This window comes from Leptonychotes weddellii, chromosome 2, assembly GCF_054177405.1.
Source record: "Leptonychotes weddellii isolate Sample4059 chromosome 2, ASM5417740v2, whole genome shotgun sequence".
Lineage (NCBI taxonomy): Eukaryota > Metazoa > Chordata > Mammalia > Carnivora > Phocidae > Leptonychotes > Leptonychotes weddellii.
This window is the reverse complement of record NC_138370.1, coordinates 127,048,567-127,071,862: the sequence shown is the minus strand read 5'-3', so window position 1 is coordinate 127,071,862 and position 23,296 is coordinate 127,048,567. Positions and strand designations below refer to the sequence as shown.

The following is a 23,296-nucleotide window of genomic DNA, read 5'->3' as shown; positions in this document are numbered from 1 at the left end:
AGGAAGGAAACTTATCTTTATTAAACATGTAGTAGGTGCAAAGCACAAAACTGGGTCTTTTCACATATGTTACCTAATAAGAATCTCAAAGCAGTCCTGCACTGTTGATACTGTTACCCCCAATTTCAGCGGTGGAAAAATTGAGGCTCAAAGAATTAAATACTTTGCTCCAGGTGATATATATATTCAGAGGTAGTGCTAGATTTTTTAAACCCAGGTCTACCTGATACCCAATTTCTGACTTTTTTACGCTCAGATGGTTGCTTTGCAAGATGGATATGCTCCTAAAATAGAAAAGAGGAAAATGTGAATTCAGTGTGTATCCACATAGATTATAACAGATATCTGAAGCACAAGAGTAAGTTATACGGACAATATGGAACACAGACTTACAATATTCAGTGCCTGAGCATATAATTGGATGAATCGAATACAGAGTGAACATTTGGTTCTCTGGCAGAGCTTATGTACGGTATGACATAGAGCAGCTGTCTCCAGAGAAAGTTCTTTGTTTCTAGACCGGTGTGACACAAGCCGCATTTGAGCAATTCGGGATTTTTTTCTGCTTTCACTATAAATAGAGTTCATGGAATTCTGCACGTCAAAGTTAATGCAATGAAAAGAAGTCCCAGAATTTGGAACTAAACCTTAACTCATCCTATAAACTAAGAAACATGTTTGGCATCAGGAGGCCATAAAAACGCTGTCATTACTCAGATGGATTCTGAGGTCTTATTTAGCATATGAAATTGCAGAGCAGAACCTATTATGTAAGGAGACAGGAGGACAGCATAATGTGGCTACAAACTGAAGAACTTTGTGCCCTTCAGGGAAGAGTTAACAGGACAGATATACATAGAGACGGGTGATAAGAATGTGGAAAATGAATGAATGGGTGGCATATAGATATGTGACTGTTGCTGAAGCCGGGTTGCTGGATAATCCTCAGATGTCAGATTTCCGTAAGGCCAACATGTGACTCAAAGCTTGCCACTCAACAGAGAGTACTGGGCTGTGCTGGTATTAAGAGGCTGGCTGGAAGCTAGGCTCCCACTGTGCACTAGCCTAACTCCCTGTCGTTTTCTTGTGTGGGTGGGTGTGCGTGTGTGTGTGTGTGTGTGTGTGTGTGTGTGAGGGTATACATTTTTATGCAGTGGGTGTTTAAAGAGCTAAGCACTGAAGCTGGATTTCCACAAACGATCATCACGAGCACTCCAGACAAACCAAACTTCCTCTCTTGGTATTTTTTTTTTTTTCTTGCTTTCATCTTTTTCTTTTTCTTTTTTTTTCCTTTTTGCGAATCCCAAAGGGAGAACCCCCAGCATCCAGCCTATAGGATTGAGATGATTTTCTCTCACCTGTCCATGTGGGTGCCCTCTCAAGGTTAGAACTGAAGCTATGTGGGACCGGCATATTCTCAAGCACCAGATGAGAGGAGCTGCGTGAAGGAGTAACAGACACCAGAGGAAGAGTGGCTCTGCCCTGTTAACATGAACACCAGCGTGCAGGTTAACCTGCCCAGAAGCTGGGCTACTTCAAGTGGCTCGCTCCAGGAGAAGTCTGAGCATTCTTTTTTTCTTTTTTATTACTATAGGATGGAGGATGAAGCTGTCCTGGACAGAGGGGCTTCCTTCCTTAAGCATGTGTGTGATGAAGAAGAAGTAGAAGGTGAGCTTTATGGGTCTGGGGAAGTGTATATTCATATACCTATGTCTTTGTAGATAATAGCACTCATGCATTTCATATAGCTTATATTTTTGAAGTTAAAAACTTAAGCTTTTCTATGGGGTTTTATTAGTCTGCACATTTTGCTTCAACACAGAAAGTAATTTTAAGAACTTCACTGGACCATTAGAATCTGAATCAGTGTGGTCCTGCATGGTTAAAAAGGGGGGGAGGCGTCTTAACCTTTGAAGCAGGTGCCTATGTTAGCCGTGCCTTTCTGTCAAAAAATAAATATTTTCCATGTTAGTTACCACCTTGCGATGACTAATTCAAAGAAGCTGCTAGATTTATATAAATGTATTTGGCAGCATCTTCTAATATTCTTTCTTAAAGCTTGCAGGGTAAAGAAACAGATGTTACAGAAGGAGAATGATATCATTGTTGCAGGAAAAATGGGTATAAACCGCGGTTATAAAGAGGGGTAATCATGGATGAGTTTCCATTAGGAAATGATGGACACTTTTTTACTTGAAAAACCTCCAGGACCTCTTTTGTTAATGTTGCCCAGTGCCTGTTAAAAACCAAATAAGAGTTAAATTTTAGTTGGTGCTGTTATGCTTTCAGTGTGCCCCTCTTCTCTTGTCTCTTGACTTATCAGTAATATGGGCATAATTCTATTTATTTGATAATGAGAAAACAGGGCTCAATTAATATTTATTATAAAGATATCACAGATATACAAGATATAATTAATACTTACAATGAGATTTAAAAAAATAATCAGAGTTGTGGACAGTACTCATAAAGTTAAATGAAACTTGCAAGTGAACTGTGTCATATATTCTTCCTTTTAAAATCACCTGAGAGACAATTCATATGTGTTTTGGGAACTCTAGTCTGGTTGGTGCCATTTGGTAAACATTTAATGCTAATTCCAAAAACTTGGACCAGTGTAGGGGAGGGGTTGGAAGAAGGAAGGTGGGTATTGTGTGGTCCGGAGTGATTCTTCAACCAGACTGAACACCAGGTCCTGGGCACGTGATGCCTTCTTGTACCTCCTGGAATAGTCGGCATAGTGTGGCCATGATGATGTTTCTCACGTTTGCTTACTAAGTTTCTTCTGAGCATGTATAGTCCCCTCACCCCCCACTGCCCTCCTTCCCTCAGACTGAGAAGAATGCTCAGACTTCTCCTGGAGCGAGCCACTTGAAGGTCCATTTATGCTCTTGACTCTGACTAATAAGAATGTGATGCCTAAGTTTCTTAGGAAAAAGGAAACTACAGTATTTTCTTTCATATTGTTTTATTGGTTCCTTGCACTTTTACAACATGACTGTGGGAAAATGTCAAGTTAGTGCGAGCAAAATAGTAAAACTTGTGTCTTTAAGATTATTGTGCCCCTGGTGTTAAGTCTCCATGGTGGTGACTCTGTCACTGTCCCAGTGTCAAAGAGGAGATAAGGATCTTCAAGTCATAGCATATGAATGTAAGAAATATTGTAGGATTGAGTGAATATATACTTTTGGGACAATTAAAGTAGAAATATCAGTGAGAAAGCTTGGGAATGAGATGTCCTCTTTGTGTGTGTGTGTATGTGCATGTGTGTGTTTTCCTTGAGAATAATGTTCTAGCTAAGTTCACAGGAGCTGTAAATCATTTCTTGAGTTTGTAAGGTCTGTAGGATTGACAGCACTCTACTGTGATAGGGTATTGTACATGGGGTTCTTAAGACTTTGACTAACAAGTTTATTTCCTAAAGTACTTCCCTTGATTTTCAAGCACAAAATTAAAATAACAATGTAATGAATAGCAGACAAATCTGTAGTCGAGTTTCTTTAAGAAAAAACAAAAAGACAACAAAATATGGTAGAAACATCTGTAAAATTGTTTGGCTTTGTGACGATTAAACTTGCCACATGGATATTGTGTATTTTTGTATTCTGATAAGACTTCTGTTCTAAGATTATCTTTCATGTTGATTGGAAACGGAGCTGATGACACTTCTTTCGAGGCATGTTTAGCTAGTTGCCTGTTCCTGCATTTTAAGACCCTATAGGGTGGTTGCTTTGGTGTCATTATTTGGTGGAGAATGTCCAACAGTGCAGGCTCTTCTACAGTACAAGTCTTTTTTTTTTTTTTTTTTTTTTTTTAAGACAGAAAGCATGAGCAGGGGGAGGGGCAGAGGGAGAGCAAATCTCAAGCAGACTGCACGCTGAGCGTGGAGCTGGACGTGGGGATCCATCTCAGGACCCTGAGATCATGACCTGCACCAAAATCAAGAGCCAGTCATGTAACCACCTGAGCCACTCAGGCGCCCCTTCGGTACAGGTTTTGAAACTACAGTTATAGGGACTGTTTATTTCTAATTTAGTGCCCTCTTAGTTGACCCTCCCATTTTTCTCACCTGCTTTATCTGGTGGAGGTGGATCACTTAGATTTTATAGTAACTCCAGGTGAAGTATCAAGAAGTTGAAATGGAAGGTTTATGGCTTAGTCGTGGTCTCAGTGTTTGAGAATGAAAACTGTCAAGACCTCTAATAAGGATTCATAGTTTGAGCGGGAATGTTTTCCACAAGGACATGTGTCCCTCTCATATTTTTAACTGCATAAAGAAGGGTGTATTTAGAGGAAAGCAAATCATTATCTTGTTCTGAAGTAGTTGAGTTTCTGGTACATTTATGGCAGAAGTAAATGCTCCGCTTTTAAGGATCAGAATCCAAAGGGCAAGGAGCTGGAACACCTTTCATTTATATTATCAAATGTTTCCTTTTATCCAAGTAATTTCTCTTGCTTCTAGGATAAACATGGTTGAAGTATAATGCAGCACACTTGGCAAAAGAAAACTTAAAATTTTGTTTTTTGAAATAATTTGCACAAATAAGATATACTCCTGATAAGTGATTATGAGTGTGACTAAGGTCCAGTAGTAGCTGTAGTTACTTTGGAATGTTCATGCTCTTAAAATTCTTCTTAGGGTCCCTTAATTTGTGATAATCAGATTCAGCTCAGCCTGAAGGTGAGGAGAGCTAGATGCTCTCACACGGTTCCTTCTGCTGTAGTTCTCTGAAGGGGAGAGACTGAGACTTCCAACCACGCCCTCAGTTCACCTGGTTCAACTTTACTCTCAGTGGGTGGCATGATGCTTAATCCGTGGTCTAAAAACTCAATAGAAAGCCATCATCTGCAAAGCTCACTAAGAATAGAGTGAGTCAGAAGAGGAGTCATCCTCTGTTTAAATAATGAATTTATGTGGGATATATTTAAAGACCTAAACCTCATTTTCACATAATTTCCTTCATGTGCATTTGTGTTAATGATTTAAAGAGATCCTCTTTAAAAAAGGCAACCAAGTGCCAATTTTAATCTTTAAAATAAAGAGAAGCTTTTATATCTGTTCTTTCATTGGTTATATTATATCAATGTATATGTATATGTGTATAGTTTTATAAAGTTAACATTTTAGTCACAGAGGGGTTACTGTGGATAAACAAATTTAAAAATTTCAAAGTTTCAGATACTCATACTTGTTTCTATACCAGAAGACTCCAGCTCCAGACCAGGCACTTCCACAGGATTGGTCTGTAGATGAGAAATTTGACATTATCAGAATGACCCAGAAATGCTGGCCATGAGGTATTACACAAAATTTTCATTTCAAACGCACTTGGGGGAAATTGCCAAATTTTATTGGGTGAACCAAGGTTGAGATCGGAAGAAAGTCTCATGTAGCTTTTTCCAAACAGGAAATCCTATGGATGTTTTATCCTTAAAAAAGCTAGCCAAGATTTTGGATCTGTATGATATAAACAGATTACTTAATATTCTCATATTTCGCAATAGGGGAAAAGAGCAAACTCCACCTTATCCTTTGAGATAAGGCCTTGGCTCTGCAGAGCTAGGTAACTTCCCAGCAAGCCTTGGCAACTCTGACTTTGTGAGGAGGGGCCTTTTCTGAACATTAGTCTAACCAGCAACTCAGGAAGCATAAAATACAGCAAGACAATATTGGCTGAATGAAACGTATCTCCGTTTCTGAAGTGTGATCAGTGCTCTCAAAGCTATTATGATAGATTGTGGTAGTTTTCCTCTTCCATTGAAAACTGAGTCCAGAAGGAAGTGTGCTCCCATCTGTCCAAATGGAAGAATAATTTTACAAATTCCCATGTCTACTGATGGACTTTAAGAGTGAGAATTGTTAAAAATCCGTGGAATTTATGGGAGGATTATTTTTAGGGAAATAAAAGTAAAAAAGTAGAGCAGGGTCTGGAACAGAGTAGATGTTTACTAAATATTTGTTAAAAGGAAGAATGGAATACACAAATATATAACATAAACTAAGTAAAGTATATGCAGAATTACCTTATATAATCCTCTAAAGTCTTTGTTTAAAGTTTTAGTCAGAAATTTGGTTCCCGTAGTACTCTTAATCACATGAGACAACATAGCCTCTAAAAATCCTGTCCTTGCTATTACTGCTATTTGATTCTGCAGTGATCATTGACATATTTTTGTTGTTTATATATATATCTATATTGATAAGTAAAAGAGCCCCCTAAAACATGTCTGTGTTATTCTCTTTCCTTCTCCTCTCTTGAAGACAGAGACTAAACTAATTGTGACGTTTGTCTTTTTGGAGGTCAGGATCTCAACATTTTACCGACATGAAATCATAATGACTTAACCCTATTTTTCACTAGAGGATATCATGATGACGTATTTATGTGTATTGGAGGAGGTAATATTCTAAAGAGAAAGTGGGGCCGGGTGGACATTTGTTAATAATTACGATGGTAAAAAGTGTAATTGCCAAGAAGGAGTGAATGAAAACCTATCAGATGGGAAGGGAGGGGTCAAGTTGGAGCTGAGGCTATTCTGAGCGCTGGCTATAAGTGTCCGGTTGCATTTTGCTGACCTCTTCTCTGCTGTTCGCTTGGATGGCTCAGAAACTGTGTGTACAGAGGAAACACTCAGGCAAATATTGCTGAAGGAAAAACCTTCTTGAAAGAAACCTGTACCCACCCATTGGAGAGCTTTAAAGAAATGTGGTGAGGTGTGTAAGGGTTGATATTTGAACAGCAACGTGGGTTTCCCAGAGCAGGTTGTGCCCATACAGATATTTCTCAGCCCTGCTGCTTTCTCATCATGGCCTCAGCTGAAAGCCCACCAGAGTCCCTCAAGCAGGCAACACTTAGCTCAGAAGCTATTTGACACCTGCTGCATCAGTGAAGTTAAATATTTGCATATAGATTTCTTTAATTTCAAGGGACTCTGATGGTATTTCCATGGGTTTTGAAACTGGAATCAGCCATTCCTTCCCAGAGTTTTCCAGCTGTAGAGAATTCGCCAAGTAGTACAGTATGGGCTAAAGCCCTCTTGAAGACACTTTCTGTCCTAGATGTCTACATTTTTTTTCCACAGTAAACCATAAGAAATTGAACTTGGTAGTTGGGTTGTGTTTTGGAAGGATCCAGAAATTCTGAAATAATATACTTGCAGCAATTTTGTCTGTAGGTCGAGTTTCTTTTTAGAAGCTTTTTATCTGGTCATATTTTTGAAACATATTGCTTGATCCTTATTTTGGGGACATATTGTTTGATATATATTTTTTTATTATCTCATTTTTAAAATTAAAACAGTTGTTAAAGTTGTTAAAGCTGAGTGGCTAAGCATCAGTTTGGGAATATAAGTTTTAAAACTTTTGTCTCATCGATTGTGGAATCATTGCATAAGTGAAGGGAGCAAATTGCAGTTTGGATTTTGAGTTTCTCACTCTGGAAAATGGGACTAATAGAACGTGCCATTTCCCATAGAACTGTTTTTGATCATTACTGGTAACGATGTTGCTGCTGTACCTGGCATTGGGAATAGGGGTGCTTTACACTGCACCACTTTCTATACTTTTTCTTTCTGGTTGATACAATTTTGCCAATAATTTTCAAGGATTATCATTCCAAAAATTCTAACTGGCCTAAATGTTGTTTATTTGCTTAGTTCATTTTACCAACATCTATCCTTTGCCTTCCTAACCACACTTACCTTTTGCTTCTTGTATTGGAGAGGGCAAGCAGAATGGTCAAGTGAAGTTTCCCAAGGCCTGCTGTCTATTTCTCTTTGGACTCGTTATGGTTCACTTTATGCTCTGGGTGTGAGATCTGATTTTCATGGTTAGACTACTCTGATACATATTGCCCCTAATTTGTAAAATTGTCTTCTTTTCCAAGAAGAGGCATATTAACTCTAATTGTATACAGGTTATAATATGAGCATGTGCCCATTGGCTAATGAAGCCTGTAAAATTGCTTCTTCTGGAAAACAGATTTAAGTGCATGGTATTTTCCACCAATGAAGAGGATTCAGGGGTCATGATCGATCTCTCTATCTATCTCGTGTATATAAACTATTTTCTATGAGATGTATATATTCCTCCTCCCCACCCAGCCTGAACTAGAATAATTCTCTTCTTTATTGGTTATTATATAATTTAGGTGCCAATTAAATGAGATTATGCAATAGTATAGAAATAAACCTGAGCTAAATATTTCGCCATTTCTGTCATCACAAGATTCAGAATCATTGGGGGAATTGAGAATTGGGTCTGATGAGAGAGTAAAACTAGGATAACGCTGACTAAAGCTCAGTTGAGGTGCTCTTGTTGCTGTGTGAGCTTCCTCGTGGGATTTTATTTTATTTTTTTTACATCTTATTTTACTTTCTCGGCTGATAGCATTTAGGGGCCTGAGGTGAGAACCTGCCATGACAGGAGCTTCCAGGAGGTTCCAAGCACTGTGCCCCTGAGGCTGCTGATTGCCAGGTGGGATGAGGTGAAGGAAGGGAGGGTGGTGAGTGACATGCATTGAATCAGCAGTATATGTGCCTTAAATAACTCCCTTCTCTGAATAGCTGCAAAAGCTTTTAAATCTTGTTAATTTTTACCTTTCCAGGGAGTTAGAATTAGAAGGCAGTGCTGTATCCAGTGTGTTCACCTTTCTTTATTCTCCGCTGACTTTGAGGGGAGAATAGACCCTACTTAAGCCTCTTGAGACATTATTTTACTGACTCTTTTCATGGTGGAGTTCTCAGTAACTTTTAGCAGGCCAAAGCTTATGGAAAAAAAGTAGGTTTTGGATTTTAGTAATATTGGCCAACATATCAGCTTTAGAGGGCCAGAACTGCACATTTGTCGTTTAGTTAAATCACCACCCCACCTCCAGCTGATTATTCAGTTTTCAACAACTAATTCTATCCCTACTGAAGAAATAGAGAAAATGTCTTGGATGTAGAATGAAAGCTCATAACTGAAGCCAATGGATACATGTACTTGGCAAATTAGATCAGTATCTGATTGTTCAGGTACTTTTATTCAGTCTGTGCTGTGGGTTAGAGAGCATAGCAGAGAACCAGGAGTCTTAGAACCTATTTCTATTTCTGGCTCTGCCCTGCCTTTGTGGGTGACATGAGGCCACTCATGCTTATGTGGTTACATTTCCTTTATGCAAAGTGCAGTTAGTAATCTATCTTATCTAGCTACCAGAGATGCTCTGAGGATTCTTGGGTGATACCTGAAAAATACTTCGATATTGGCATTAAGCCGTTGACAAATTAATTTCTCAATATCACTTTGTTCTACAAAGAAATAGCATTTGTGCCTCCCTATCTTCTAGTTTTGCTAGGAGTGTAAGTAAACTAATTTGAAATCCCCAGGATGAACCCTATAAATTTAAGGTACCATCTCCCTTGGACATGTTCCCTGCCTTTAATTTATTACCAGGGGATGCCACTCTCTTGCAGTGGTTGCTGTGATTGCAGGATGCTAATATTGATACCTGGTAATCAACAAATTAGTTGATTAGTATCTCTGTTAACTCTTCTTACTAACTAACTGACACATGGTGCTTTTTTTTTGCTTTAAGCTTCTCAAAATGTTAAGAACAGTTGCAGATATGAACTCTAATATGTTGCTTTTCCAGGCCCTCATGTATCCTTGAACATGATAACATATTCTAATTAAGGCCACAATTAATGTTCAGTAAATAAGCCAGTCATTATCTAAGGACAAGGTTGGTTGATACGATAATTTAGAGAGTGTATCATGTACGTGGGTGAGTGTATGTGGGAAACAGAGGTATATATTTCCCATAGAGTGACATTAAGTTGAGCCCTAAAGGATGAAAGGATAATGGGAGCATCACGGGCAGGCATGTGTGAAGACCCAAAGTATTTGAGAAGTGGAAATGAGAATGATATGGTTGGACCATGTGAAGAAGGCGGAAGTGGCCTGGGGTGGATAGGGCCCAGTTAATTCATGGCCTTTTATGCTATGCTAAAGATTTAGGATTGTATTGAGTGGGCACTGGGGAGCCATTGCAGAAGGGTTTTAAGCAGGAAAGTGACCAGACAAAATTTGCATTTTATTTATTTTATTTTTTTATTTTTAAAAGATTTTATTTATTTATTTGACAGAGAGAGACACAGCGAGAGAGGGAACACAAGCAGGGGGAGTGGGAGAGGGAGAAGCAGGCTCCCCACGGAGCAGGGAGCCCTCTACGGGGCTTGATCCCAGGACCCTGGGACCATGACCTGAGCCGAAGGCAGACATTTAACTGACTGAGCCACCCAGGTGCCCCAAAATTTGCATTTTAAAGAAGATCCCTTTGGCTGATACATGGAGAAAGCATTTCAGGAGGACAAAGATAAAAGTGGGGAGACTGTTGCTAGGATTCGACTGAGAGACGATTTTGGGTTAGGCTAGGGACAAAAGAGGTGGAGACAAATGGATTCAATTGCCAGAAACTGCTGATGGACAGAAGGAGGCATGGAAGTGATTGCTTCTGGGTTTCTGCTATGGGCAATTTAGGAAAGTCCTGTGCCATTTTGTGGAGGTTTGAGGTCTGTACCTTCTGGAGCCAGAAGGGACCTTGGAAAGAGAGATGGATGAGAACTGGAAGAAGCACCTGGAAGAACAGAAAGTGGGAAGAACTAAGAGGAGGAGAATGAAAGGTGTTGGAAGAGCTTATGAAAAGGCCAGAGGAAGAAGAAAACAGCCTGGCTGGCCTCGCCTATTCATAAGCTCTTCATTTTTGGGATGAGCACTGCCCTGAGAAAGTCTGGGTCCTTGTCCTTGTTATTCTAGTTCCTGTCAGTGTTGCCACAGCAAATCACTTTAACCTCTCCAGGCTCCTCCGTTCGTCTGTAAGGTGAGAACGTTGAGCTGTATCTTCTCTAAGATCCTTTTTAGCTCTAAAAATTCTATAACCATTCTAAATATCTTAATTGGTTACGTGTAATGGAGCACATAGAGGGAAAGACTAAAAGTTTGTTTACTGTTTCTCCAAGTGATCAGTGGTGATTAGTGGAGGACAGATGTCATAGCCAGAACATCTTCATATTTGGGGCAGTTTATGGAACTAAGGGTTGGTTGTGGATTTGAACTTGTCATTCTAGGGGTGCCTGGGTGATGCAGTCAGTTGGGCGTCCGACTCTTGGTTTGGGCTCAGGTCATGATGTCAGGGTCATGAGATCAAGCCCGCCCGCCCCCGGCCCCCCAGTCGGGCTCTGCACTCAGCAGGGAGTCTGCTAGAGATGCTTTCCCTCTGCCCTTTCCCCAACATGTGCTCGCGTGTGCTCTTTCTCTCTCTCAAATAAATAAATAAATCTTTAAACTTGTCCTTCTATGATTGTAAGAGAGAAACATTTTCAGAGAATTCCTGAGGCCTTTTTTACTTCTAGGTAATTACTAACTTGAAAGGACTAATCTTTTTTTTTTTGGCCGTGTTTTGCACTTTGCTGTGTTTTGCAGACAGTGAAAGATGGGCGGGATGGTGGTGGTGGGCTGGCACTATGGTCGTGGGAAAGTGGTAGCGGAAACCTTACATATCCAGGAGCACCAAGAATCCCTGTCTTTACATTATTAACTGGCTCTTTGGCTTCGGTTGACTCGCTGGTAAATGAAGAGGTTGAACCATGTAATGTTGAAGGTCATTTCAGCTCTGAAAGTATGACTAGGTGCTGCTGTGTCAGTGAATGTTGTCCTCTTTTCTGGGCATGTGGAAAACCATAGCCATGGAGATTCTGGGGTTGGACGTATTTAGGCTAATGCAAGTCTCTCAGAGCACTTCCCCTAGTTCTTGGTCATTGTTTTAGTCCTGTGGCATTATCCATATGTCATTTACCCATGTGTAGGTATGTGAGAGCAAGGAATTATCTGAACGAATATTAAATATTTGATACCTGATTAGCCGTGAGTGTATTAACTATATGGTGGATTATCTGTCTATAGCAACTAAAGACTGTTCTTCCTATTGTCCAGCCAGGGCGTAGGCCGGTGCTAAAAGGGAAGCCATAATAGTTGGAGAGGGACAATGTGGGTAGGATGAGAGTGTGAATGTGTGCATTTATGTGTCTCTCTCAGCTGCCTCTCTGGCTGCAATCGCAAATCCAGTTATCAGTGACCATTGGATTAGCCATTGTTTTCTCTTTTCCAAACCTGCTTCCCATTCAGTTGTGCAAATGGTGATCACAAGAGAAATAATTGAAACTGTCAGTTCTCAGTGTTTGGATCACAGGTGGATTTTGTTTGACAGCATGTGTAGTGCACATTAAAATTCATCAGGTCTTTTTGGGTTCTGGGGTATCAGGATGAGTGGGGGGGTCATCTCTTCCTGTTGGGTGGTTCTTCCTCACTCTTAGCACTGCCCTGCCTGGCGCTGGCCTTCCCAGGTCTTTTGCTTGCAATCTACTTTGCTCAGTTAAGTCAAAGGACAAGAGCTCCTGGGGGTTGGCACTTATTGCGTGAAGGCTCTGGGTGAAACTCTACCCAGAGCAGGGTGGAGATTGCCAGGCATGTGTTTCTGGGCAGGGTGAGGGAAGATTGAGGTTATGGAAGGTGTTGCCTCTGTTGAACGTTTAAACCCTGTATAATGACTAAAGCAGCCCACTGAGGGGCAAGTTAGACTTGGTCTAAAGTTGGTTCTTCTGTCCTCACGAGTGCCTTTGCTAGAGAGTGGAAGGGGTTCACAAGTTGTTATCCGGGCTTGAGGGTGGTGGGAATAAGGAGCAATCGTGCTCTGTATTTCCCCCCTGGAAAGGGTAGGGAGAAGGAGGATCAACACTTGTGTGGCATCTTTATGTACCATACATGGTGGGAGACGCTTTATTGACATGGCTTGATTTGGACTGTCCATAAATTTGATCTCTCTCTCTCTCTATGCATCTCCCTATGTATGGAGACTATGCAGATCTCTCTCTATATCTGTATATTCCTATATCTAGTAGATAGAAATACAGAGATATAGATATACATATAGATTATATTTTATGTCTACAGATGAATAGAAAAGAGATTTTGCTAGAGCAAAGTTAAAATTACTTTGGAGAGTCAACTTTTTAGAGATTGTGAAGCACTTCAGGAACTGCACTTTATGAAAAATAAGATGACTTTTAGTCCTGTTCATTCATTAAGGTAGGTTTCAGTACTACCTTTAAATGGTTGTTTTAGCCTAGATGTTTTCAAATAATTGATGACCACTGAACATATAAAGTTATATTTCTTTACAAATATTCACTAATTCAAACTTTTTATCATGCTGGTCAGTTTTTTGCCTCTTATTAGCTATCAGTAATGGTAACTATAATGGAATCTTAACTTCAGTGTGTGGTCTTCGAGTCCTCCTCTGTACCTGAAGAGTATAATTAGAACTTTGCTAGAAATGAGTACTTAAAAGACAGGGGGACAAGTTTACTGAGCTAAAGGACAGGAGGCTAGCTGAATAACCATAAGCTTGACTCCCTTTCAAGACGTTTTTCCTGTAGCTGTTTGTTTCTGCCTAGAGATTGTTACCATTATCATCATCAAATATTAAATATTAAAAGCACTGTACTTAGTAAACAACAGATAACAAACTGAGATTTCTTATCAGTCTTGCTTGGGGAACCTCAGGTTGCCTTAAGGATTTCTTTGAGGCTTGCAGTGGACAAAATTCCCATGCAGTTCAGTGGGAAGAAAAGTATTTTCCTGTTTTTCATCACTTGGACTGTTTATTTGCTTGCATGCCTAATCTTAAGCATAATTGGTAGCATTAATATTAAAAGAGATTACTCATCAACATTCAGAATTATTTATAAATAAATTACATAAGTAATATATAACTTTCTATTAATACGCATGTGCATTATTTTTTTTTCTTTTTTTTTTAAAGATTTTATTTATTTATTTGACAGAGAGAGAGACAGCGAGAGCAGGAACACAAGAGGGGGAGTGGGAGAGGGAGAAGCAGGCTTCCTGCCGAGCAGGGAGCCTGATGTGGGACTCGATCCCAGGACCCTGGGATCATGACCTGAGCCGAAGGCAGACGCTTAACGACTGAGCCACCCAGGCGCCCCATTATTATTTTTTTTTTCTATGTGAAAAGTGACCCCTATCCAAAATACAAAAAGAGAAATCAGGCCTTGCTTGTGTAGTGGTTTATGTTTGAAATGCGGGCCCTCCTGCAAACATTTCTTCAAGGTCTGACTTTCTCCCTGTTAACTGCAAAATTATACCATGCCCTTTGGAGGGGGTTTTCTTTTCATGAGCTGATATTTATGCCCCAGTAAATTACAGCAGTGTTACTTGGATTATATCTTATTAGAGCTGCTTATGGACACTCTTAGGTGTTGGTGAATAATAAGCTAACAAATTATTTGTATTTCATTTATTAAAGTATTTCAGATTATATGTACTGATCTATTTCTTCTTTTTTTAAAGAACATGTAACAACTTTATTCTTCCAAGATTTTATTTAAATTCAAGTTAGTTAACATACAGTGTAGTATTGGTTTTAGGAGTAGAATTTAGCGATTCATCACTTACATATAACACCCAGTGCTCATCCTGACAAGTGCCTTCCTTAATGCCCAACATTCATTTAGCCCATCCCGTGCCCGCCCCCCCCCCCCCCCGCCTACCTCCCCTCCAGCAAAGTGTCAAACCCACAGCCTCTGTGGCATCTGGACTTGATACTATGAGTCTGTTTAAGGTTCTTGTTTTTGTACTTCTAAAAAATCTTTGACATTTGTTTTGGTTTAAGAAGTAAAGTCTGTAGCATCTTTTTATAATCTGTCACTCATCCAGCTGCTCTGCCTCCTCTTCTCCATTTTTTCATAATTAAAATAGAAATAATAAATACCTCTTAATTTTGCTTCCCTCCCTTACATCCCTCTTGGCAATAGATACAACATGTTTTAGGCATGTTGGCATAAAATCAGCTTACTTTAGCTAAGTCAGGGAAGGCAGTATTTGACTTATACTTTGGGAATATTGCTGATTAGTTCTAGAAGGGTTATATAAAGTGTCAAGCATTGTGGAATCTTTGAACTGGAAAAATACAGAAATTCAGGTGATTATATAAAAATCAAATTTGGAACATCCCTCAGTGTTTATTTATTTATTTATTTTTAAAGATTTTTATTTATTTATTTGAGAGAGAGAATGAGATAGAGAGAGCATGAGAGGGGAGATGGTCAGAGGGAGAAGCAGATTCCCTGCTGAGCAGAGAGCCCGAGGCGGGACTCGATCCCGGGACTCCAGGATCATGACCTGAGCCGAAGGCAGTCGCTTAACCAACTGAGCCACCCAGGCGCCCCATCCCTCAGTGTTTAATTAGAGATGTGTGTAAGAGGATGGGGATGGCAAAGATTTTACCTGTCCTCTGGTGATCCTTTAGATTGATCTAAATCTATAGGTCTAAATCTTTGCCTGGAAATCTCCCCTCCCCCACAGCCACACTCAGCCATCCCCAACCTCTTCCCTCAGTACTGACATCTCAGCTTTTTAAAAATATTTATATACTGTCTTATTCCAAAAATGGCTTAGTGTGAAGGGAAAATAATAGTTGAAAAGCTGAAGAGTGAGGTTAGTGTATAAATGCATGTCACAAAACTCTGCCTACCCGCTGTTGGTTGGCCTGAGATTTGTCTCTTTATTTCTAGCAGCCAACACAAAGAAGGAAGTATAATCAGTTATAAGACTGAAAGTATCAATACTGTATACTGTATAGTATAAGTGACCACCCCCCAAACACACACACAAGAAAAAGCCAAACTGACAAACCACTGCTAAAGCAGTGATGAAGCACTCACTGTTCTTGATACTGACACCTGAGACCTATTTCTCCTCTGGGATTTAATGAGTTAGCTGGTGATGGTATCCGTGAGTTCCCTGAACCTTGGTTTCTTTGCCTGTACAATTAGGATAATAGTATCTAATTTGTACAGTAGTGATGATTGCATGAGGTAATAGATATAAGAGACCTAGCCAGAACCTGGCACATTTGTAAGTATCCAACAAATTGTTGCTATCATCTGTATGTACAGTAAGCACAGTAATATGTTTCCTAAAGGAGCTAATAGATCGATCTTGCATATAGAGGCATATGGTGTTTAACTACCCAGTCCTTTATAGAATTTTGAGTTTGGCTGGTGTAAAACCCTCTTTTGGTTTGATAGGTTTAATTCTACAAAATTCTAAATCATCCTTGGTGGTGTCTGTGAAAGCCTCTTTAACTCGAATGAATACAGAGATACTAAGTGTAAGAGTTCTCTGTTGGTCTGAAAATATGATCACAACTATCAGTGACATGAATTTAGAAATATCTCAGGAATTGGAAGAATTGGACATGATAGCATGACAGTACTTCTGCTTTCAGCTGAGGTGGAGCAGGTGAGGATGGGAAGATGTAAGCATCATAAGCATCACCTAGTGATAATTTCTGACATTCAGAGATAACTAGGAAAGCCATGTTTTCTTCCCAGTAGTACTGGCTGTGGGATGGAGTATGAGAAATTCCCGAGACATTTAGAGGTTGTTGGGAACTTACCCCATCTGTCAGAGAAAGGCATGCAGGGTATTTATTTGAGCACATGATACTGAGGCCACTGCCAAATCAAGGACTGAATGCCCTTTGACTCACACCTAAATGAACACCGTCAAATGTAGATTCCAGTAGTTTTACTTTATACAAATTTTAGTAGCAAAAATGCAAGCTTTATTTTAATAATATTTAATGCAATCACCTTAAATTTTTTTCTGCTTGAGTGTAGTTGAAACAATCACCAGAATTTTCTTATGAATTATAGCTATTTAAAAAAAATTATTGCTTCTCCTTAGGAAGTTTTTGGTGAAATTTTGGAAGCAGTTTTTGGTGACATTTCTAGCAGAGAGGTTTTATTTGATCATATATATATAAATATTATATATATATATCTCAAATATATATATTTTTTTAGTCTAAAATTCTTTTACAAGTTAAGCGGGTAACTGTCCTTGATTCTTTTAGCATCTACGGTTTTGTAGACTCTTGCTGGATTGGAAAACTTGTCTGTCAAGTTTCTCATTTTTTATTTTATATGTAAAATAATACTACACCCTCAACTTTTATAGATTACCTAAGTGCTTGCTGTCGTTTTTATGAGTTGCAATTTTAAAAATAGCCATCAATCTTCATGACATATCTCTGAGACAGGTTAAGATATTTTATTGAAAATAAATACTGCAATCCACCTAGGAGAGTCTTATCAACAATAGTATATTTTCATCAGTAATTCTGCTTCCTGAAGACAGGTATTCTGTGGGAGCAGCAAGAAAGAATCTTCCATTTGAGCTCATTTTACTTTTGGTGTTTTTGTTACTTGGCATGTACAGCTTATGAGATATTTGGTCATCACCTTGAGAAAGCATGCCTTCCCCTCACTCTCCAGAGTGAGGGGGTCTTGCTGTTCTCCCGTGGGCGAAGAAGCTGAAGTGGACGGTGACCGAGAGGTAATTGATGCAACACAAGCACCGTCCCTGAGTTCCTAAAGGTTCATTTAACCGCAGGACCATGCTCTTTCTCTTCTTCCTGAACCCAAGACAGAAAAGGAAAATTTAGTTACTGGAAATGTGTGAGAAGAAAAGGAGGATGCTTTTGAGTTTTGCCCAGTGTCATGATTTCCTTTGGCAGCTCTTGGAAAGCAGTATCTTCTTTACTCGGGGAATATTCTATTCTACTGTGCTGTAAGGATACCCACAAAAAAGGTCACAGCTATGTGGGTACCAGAGAATTGTAGCTTACCAGAGGCCATCACTGAGAGTATTAGGAGTGGTTGTATGGGATGGGGGTGGGGGCGGAAGGTACCCTGCTGCCCATGTGCAGGAGGGATCTTCCTGGATTGGTGGAAAAATGCTAAAGTTGATTAGGGTGATGGTTGCAGAACTCTGTAAATATACTAAAAATCTTTGAATTGTACCCTTAAAATGAGTGAATTTTATGCATGTAAATTATACTTCAATAAAGCTGATAAAAAAAGTCTGAAATTTGGGGTGTCTTGCAAGGAACCGCAGTTCTGCTTAGTATCTGGGCTCCAGAGAGCATCATCATATCTGAAAGCTTCCCCATCTGTGTGAAAGTGTGTGAAAGTCCGTGAAGGGTGTGTGTTGGGGGGAGCACCTGAGGCAGGAGCTAGAGGAGATGGGGGTAAGCTGAATTTTCTTCATAAAGTGGTGGGGGAGTGGGTGGGGACTTGTGGGAAAGCATGTGATCATGGTGTGAATAAAACGGCACCATTTTTGTGGTGGTGTAACTCCAGTTAGGTCCCAGAAGGTCAGGTGTGTTCCTCTCCGTGGGCTTTGAAAGCTCACTCTCTGAATCACCCTCTTTGGTTAGGTTGACAACAACAACAGTTTATAGTCAGAAATCTTACCTTAAAATCCTATAGCCCATATGAACTATCTTTTAAGTGACTTATGAAAGACACTGTGGGTAAATACACTAAAAAAATCTTTCTGTGTAATATCAGTATGACTAATGTAGCTTCACTGACTTTTTTTTTTTTTTTTGCTTAGTTGCCATTATTTAATAAGATGTAGAAAATATTTAATGTGACAGGTTTTAAAATTTTCTAACTTCTTAATTCTTTTCATGATGTTTTCCTGATTCCTGAACGAAAGCAACCAAGCTCAGTGTTTGATTTACTCTAGAAATTGGTTGGCTTTGCTTACATATATTGTGTGACTCGAGATAAAGCTGCAGGACTCCCTCAGTAACTGGAGTACAGGAAACAATTGACACTGTTTCTTAATTCACATTGTTTTTGAGACATTTCCTACTTCCTAGGAGAATATAGCTTTCCCATGAGAACAGTTTGCTCGCAAATGGTTAGACACGATAAATTTCTCATTGGCACTCATTCTGTGAGGAGAATTTCACTGTGCTTTGTAATAGTTGAGTTGGTGTGTGTGTGTCTGTGTGTGTTGGGGGGAGTTTCATACTTTATATAGATGCCTCCAACTTCATTCCAAATACCAGATTTTTTTTTTTTTGGAATGCTAACCCATTCACTTAGGGATCTGCCTTCCTTAGTTGGAAGCTCTTTCCTAAAGGAGCATATAATTGTTTTAATCCTTCCAATTTAAGGGAACACCCCTGTGAATGAGAGTGTTTTTAGATATGCCTGATGAGTTTCCGTCGAAAGTAACTCACAGCAGTTTATATTAGACATACTGCATGTATATGTATTGCATGTTAGGTGTGTGATATTATCTGTGGCATTGTAAAGTGGTCATCAAGGACTAATTCTAGAATAGGATAGGAAGTGGGAAAGATGAGATAATCTCATCTAATTTGCAGTTCAAAAAAAAAAGTTTTCACATTACTTCTGAGACGGTGGTTCCCACATTCTTTTTTTCCCCAAATAATTAATTTTTTATTTGAATATAATTGACACACAGTATTACATTAGTTTCAGGTGTACAACACAGTGATTCAGCATCTCTGTACAATATGTGTGCTCACCACAAGTATAGCTGCCATCTGTCACCAAACCACACTATTATAATGTCTGACTGTATTCCCTATGTTATGCCTTTTATTCTCATGATTTATGTTTTTTTTACCTTTTAAAAAAAATTTAAATTCAGTTAATTAACATATAACATTATTTGTTTCAAGGGTACAGGTCTGTGACTCATCAATCTTATATAATACCATCAGTGCTTATTACAACACATACCCTCCCCAGTGTCCATCACCCAGCCACCCCATCCTCCACCCCCCTCCCCTCCAGCAACCCTCAGTTTGTTTCCTATGATTAAGAGTCTCCTATAGTTTCAGAAGTTATGCTGTATATAAAGTGAAAGTAAAAGTTTCCCAATTAAAAAAAAAATGTGGAACTTTGAGTTCCTTTCTTTTTTTTTCCTGTCTTATCAGATTTTGTAAAAATAATATCACTTGTCAGTTTTGCAGCTTCTTCCATCTAGAGAACTAAAAGCATTTCACAATCTTTTTTCCTCATGCCCTTCTCTTCAAGGCAATTTTTGCTGGGCTGCGTTTATTTTTATCATTGCAACAACCAGTTTTTAGAAACTTTTGGAAACGAAAAAAGAAAAATGAGAATGGCACTGTAACTGACATTCATTTTAGCTGTTTCCTAGTGTGAACATTTGAGTATTTCTAAAATCTTCTCTCCAAGTATGTCTTATTTTTTCTCAATTTGTCCCAGTTCTAAGTCTCTATTCTGCTGATTTGGTAAAAAAAAAAAAAAAAAAAAAAAGTTTTAATGCAAAAGCTTATCCCCAGCAGAATGACTTCTTGAACTTTGAGTTAGATCTTTATTTTTTGCTGCTCCCAGACCTCCTTTTTCAGCACCCTGTTCAGTTCAGTCACAGACTCAGGAAGGTTAGAACTGGAAAGGTCTCCAGGGATCACCCAATGTAAGCCTCTTGTTATACAAATGACGAGATTGAGGCCCACAATGGTTAAGGGACCTGCTCAAGGTCAAATAGCTAATTGATGATGGAGGTAGGACCAGAATCAAGGATTCCTGATTTCTGGCTTGGTATTTTTTGGTTTCCCTAAACTTTTAAAAGGAGTCTATCTGAATAGAACTGGAGTACACCCTCGCAGGATCCTAGCACCAGCCAACAGATTGAATTATACTCTACCGAACTGAAAATTGGGAAGATATTTTATTTTTCCAGTTTATTTGTCAAATACAAAATGGTAGTGAATCCATAGCCATTTTCTTCTGGCCTGAGGAGCTTGTGAAATTTATATGCAGCAGAGACAGTGCTTTGAAATGACTGATGATCTGTGTACCTTCTTAGGTCACCATACCATCTACATTGGGGTCCATGTGCCGAAGAGCTACAGGAGAAGGAGACGCCACAAGAGAAAGACAGGGCACAAAGAAAAGAAGGAGAAAGAAAGAATCTCTGAGAACTACTCTGATAAGTCAGATGTGGAAAATGCTGATGAATCTAGCAGCAGCATCCTGAAACCTCTCAGTGAGTACTCCCTGGGTGTTGCTGCTTTTCTCCGCCTCACTTCCACATCCTTGGGAAAGACACCTTTTAGGATCTTGTGACTAATGGGGAGGGGCACAATCATACTGGGATGGTCTCCTCTTAAAGGATAATGTCTGTGGGACTCCTTTCTTGTCCTAGCAGGTTGTTCTAGCAGGAGACCTGGCAAGATTCTGATAAGATCTGACAAAGCTTAGGCATGCTTATGTATTCTACATTTTGACTGGTGAAGTAGGGCAGAGTGTTATACATGGTATTTAACTACAGTAATCAATAGTAATTGGAAGACTCAAAGAATTGCTTCGAAATAGGTTCTTTTAAGACAGTAGGTCAAGATGAGAACTATATATGCGTATGACGTTGATAGGGTGATAGATGGCATTTAACCAGGTTTTAGACGAGGTTGATGATTTGAAAAGGAAGAGTGGAAAAGCATCCTGCGAGTCAGAGAAGAATGTAGAGTGATACAGTTCTTGAAATGTTGAACATATTAAATATCATACGGGATAGAAGTGTTATTGAGAACAGGGTAATGAGAGGTCAGAGAACAAACACCCAAGGATTCAGTTGATAGGGTGGACTGTGTATTTGGGTGTATGCATATGTTGCTTTTGCTTCTCTTGATGTGGAGAATATTTGGCTATCCGGGGAGCTTTGTGGCTGAAGTGAGAACGAATATGTGAAGAAGGGAGACGCAAAAGAAACACATGCCAATTTTGGGAGATTCCCCAACAGGAGCTATATAGTGACAGCTTTTCATGTTGGCAGAGCTCTGTACATTCTTCATCTTTTCGCTCCAGTTGCAGAAATATGGAACCTGCAATGAAATGCACTATGGGGGGCACTGATAAAGATCCGGCTCAGTCACTGCAGGTGATGAGAGGCCAGATTAGAATTAATGGCTCAGGAGTGTTGAAAAGTGAATTTAGAGTTAAATTAAAGAGGGTGTGAAGTGTAGTGATGTGAATCTGTGACTCTCGAATAGTCTCACCACTGAAACTGAGCAGGTGGCTTAGGAGCTAGGGAAGTACTATCCTAAGAGGAACAGTACCGATGGACCACCGGATTGGAGAGCAAAGGTTGGAGGAGAGCTTGGAGGTAGACCACAAAATTAAAACTTAAAGATATTAGAATAAATGTAAGACAGGAAGGACCAAAGGGCAGGAGGAAAGAATTCTGTACTTTTCATGAGAATGTTGGGGAAAAGCCTTTCTGAAAGGAATCCTTCATATACTGACTAAAAATAATGGGGTCTGTTTCAAGCAAAGTCCTTGAAATGCAGATAAAAAAGGTAATAGTTAATAGTCTGCAGGAAGAAAAGATTACACCCTTTTCCAAATAAATTACTACTGTTTATCTCTATTTGCTGTCTGTTTTGGCGAAGCCTGTGCCAGAACCAGAGGTCTCTCCCTGGGTGTGTGTGTGTGTGTGTGTGTGTGTGTGTGTGTGTGTGTGTGTAGATCTCTTGCTCTCTCTCTCCCTCTGTCTCTGAGTCATCTCTCATTCTGCAGAGTATGAACGAGAGTGCATCGTCACTATAAATACTAAAAAGGTGAGAGATGCTCATCAAATGAATGGGCCACGGGATTTTGAGATAATTATGTACCAGCTTTTTAGGAAGGGCAACAGAAACAATGCCAGTAACACTCAAGAGGTAAAAGGGAATGAACAGATCAGAAAGGTGCTGAGACTAAAAGTGCACCAACCACGGGGGGCCTATTGCTTTCTGTGGCAGTTGGGGACCAGCTTGCATGCAGCATGTAAAATAAACAAGGCAGTCCATTCTTTTTACCCTCTGAGGTCTGTTCCCTGGGGAGTACTGTATTGTGTTGTATACTCAGTTTCTGAAGGGGTCATATGGAGAGACTGTTGTTAAGGATCCAATTGTTCACTGATCATAAGAAAATTATTTGTAAATGTGCATTTTATAGTTATTTTCTTGCTAGTCAATAAGTTATGCTTGTAATATGCCTCAACATACTTGACTTGGGTTATCCGATTTTTTTTAAAGAGCATTGCTGATTTTATTATTTATTTATTTATTTTTTAGAGAGAGAGAGAGAGAGAGAGCACGTGCAGGGGAGGGGCAAAGAGAGAGTGTGAGAGAGAATCTCAAGCAGGCTCCACACCCAGCATGGAGCCCAGTTCCCCCAGGCTGAATCTCACGACCCTGAGATCATGACCTGAACCAAAATTAAGAGTTGGATGCTTAACCAGCTGAGCCACTCAGGCGCCTCAGTGGGTCATCCAATTTGATATGAAGGTCCTCTTAGAAATTTATATTTTCTTTACTGCTTATCACGGAGACTAAATGGATCG

The 23,296-nt window shown here is 39.5% G+C and overlaps 1 protein-coding gene across 1 annotated transcript in view; it reads left to right on the top strand.

Moving 5' to 3' along the window:
- The first annotated feature begins 244 nt into the window (after positions 1-244).
- SLC4A4 (solute carrier family 4 member 4) overlaps positions 245-23,296 on the top strand; it is a 278,229-nt gene continuing 255,177 nt past the window's right edge. Inside the window, exons 1-3 of the mRNA XM_081813147.1 lie at positions 245-1,240; positions 1,595-1,668; positions 20,780-20,959. Of these exons, the coding sequence (XP_081669273.1) occupies positions 1,149-1,240; positions 1,595-1,668; positions 20,780-20,959 (346 nt within the window). The 5' untranslated portion in view covers positions 245-1,148. The remainder of the gene's footprint in view (positions 1,241-1,594; positions 1,669-20,779; positions 20,960-23,296) is intronic.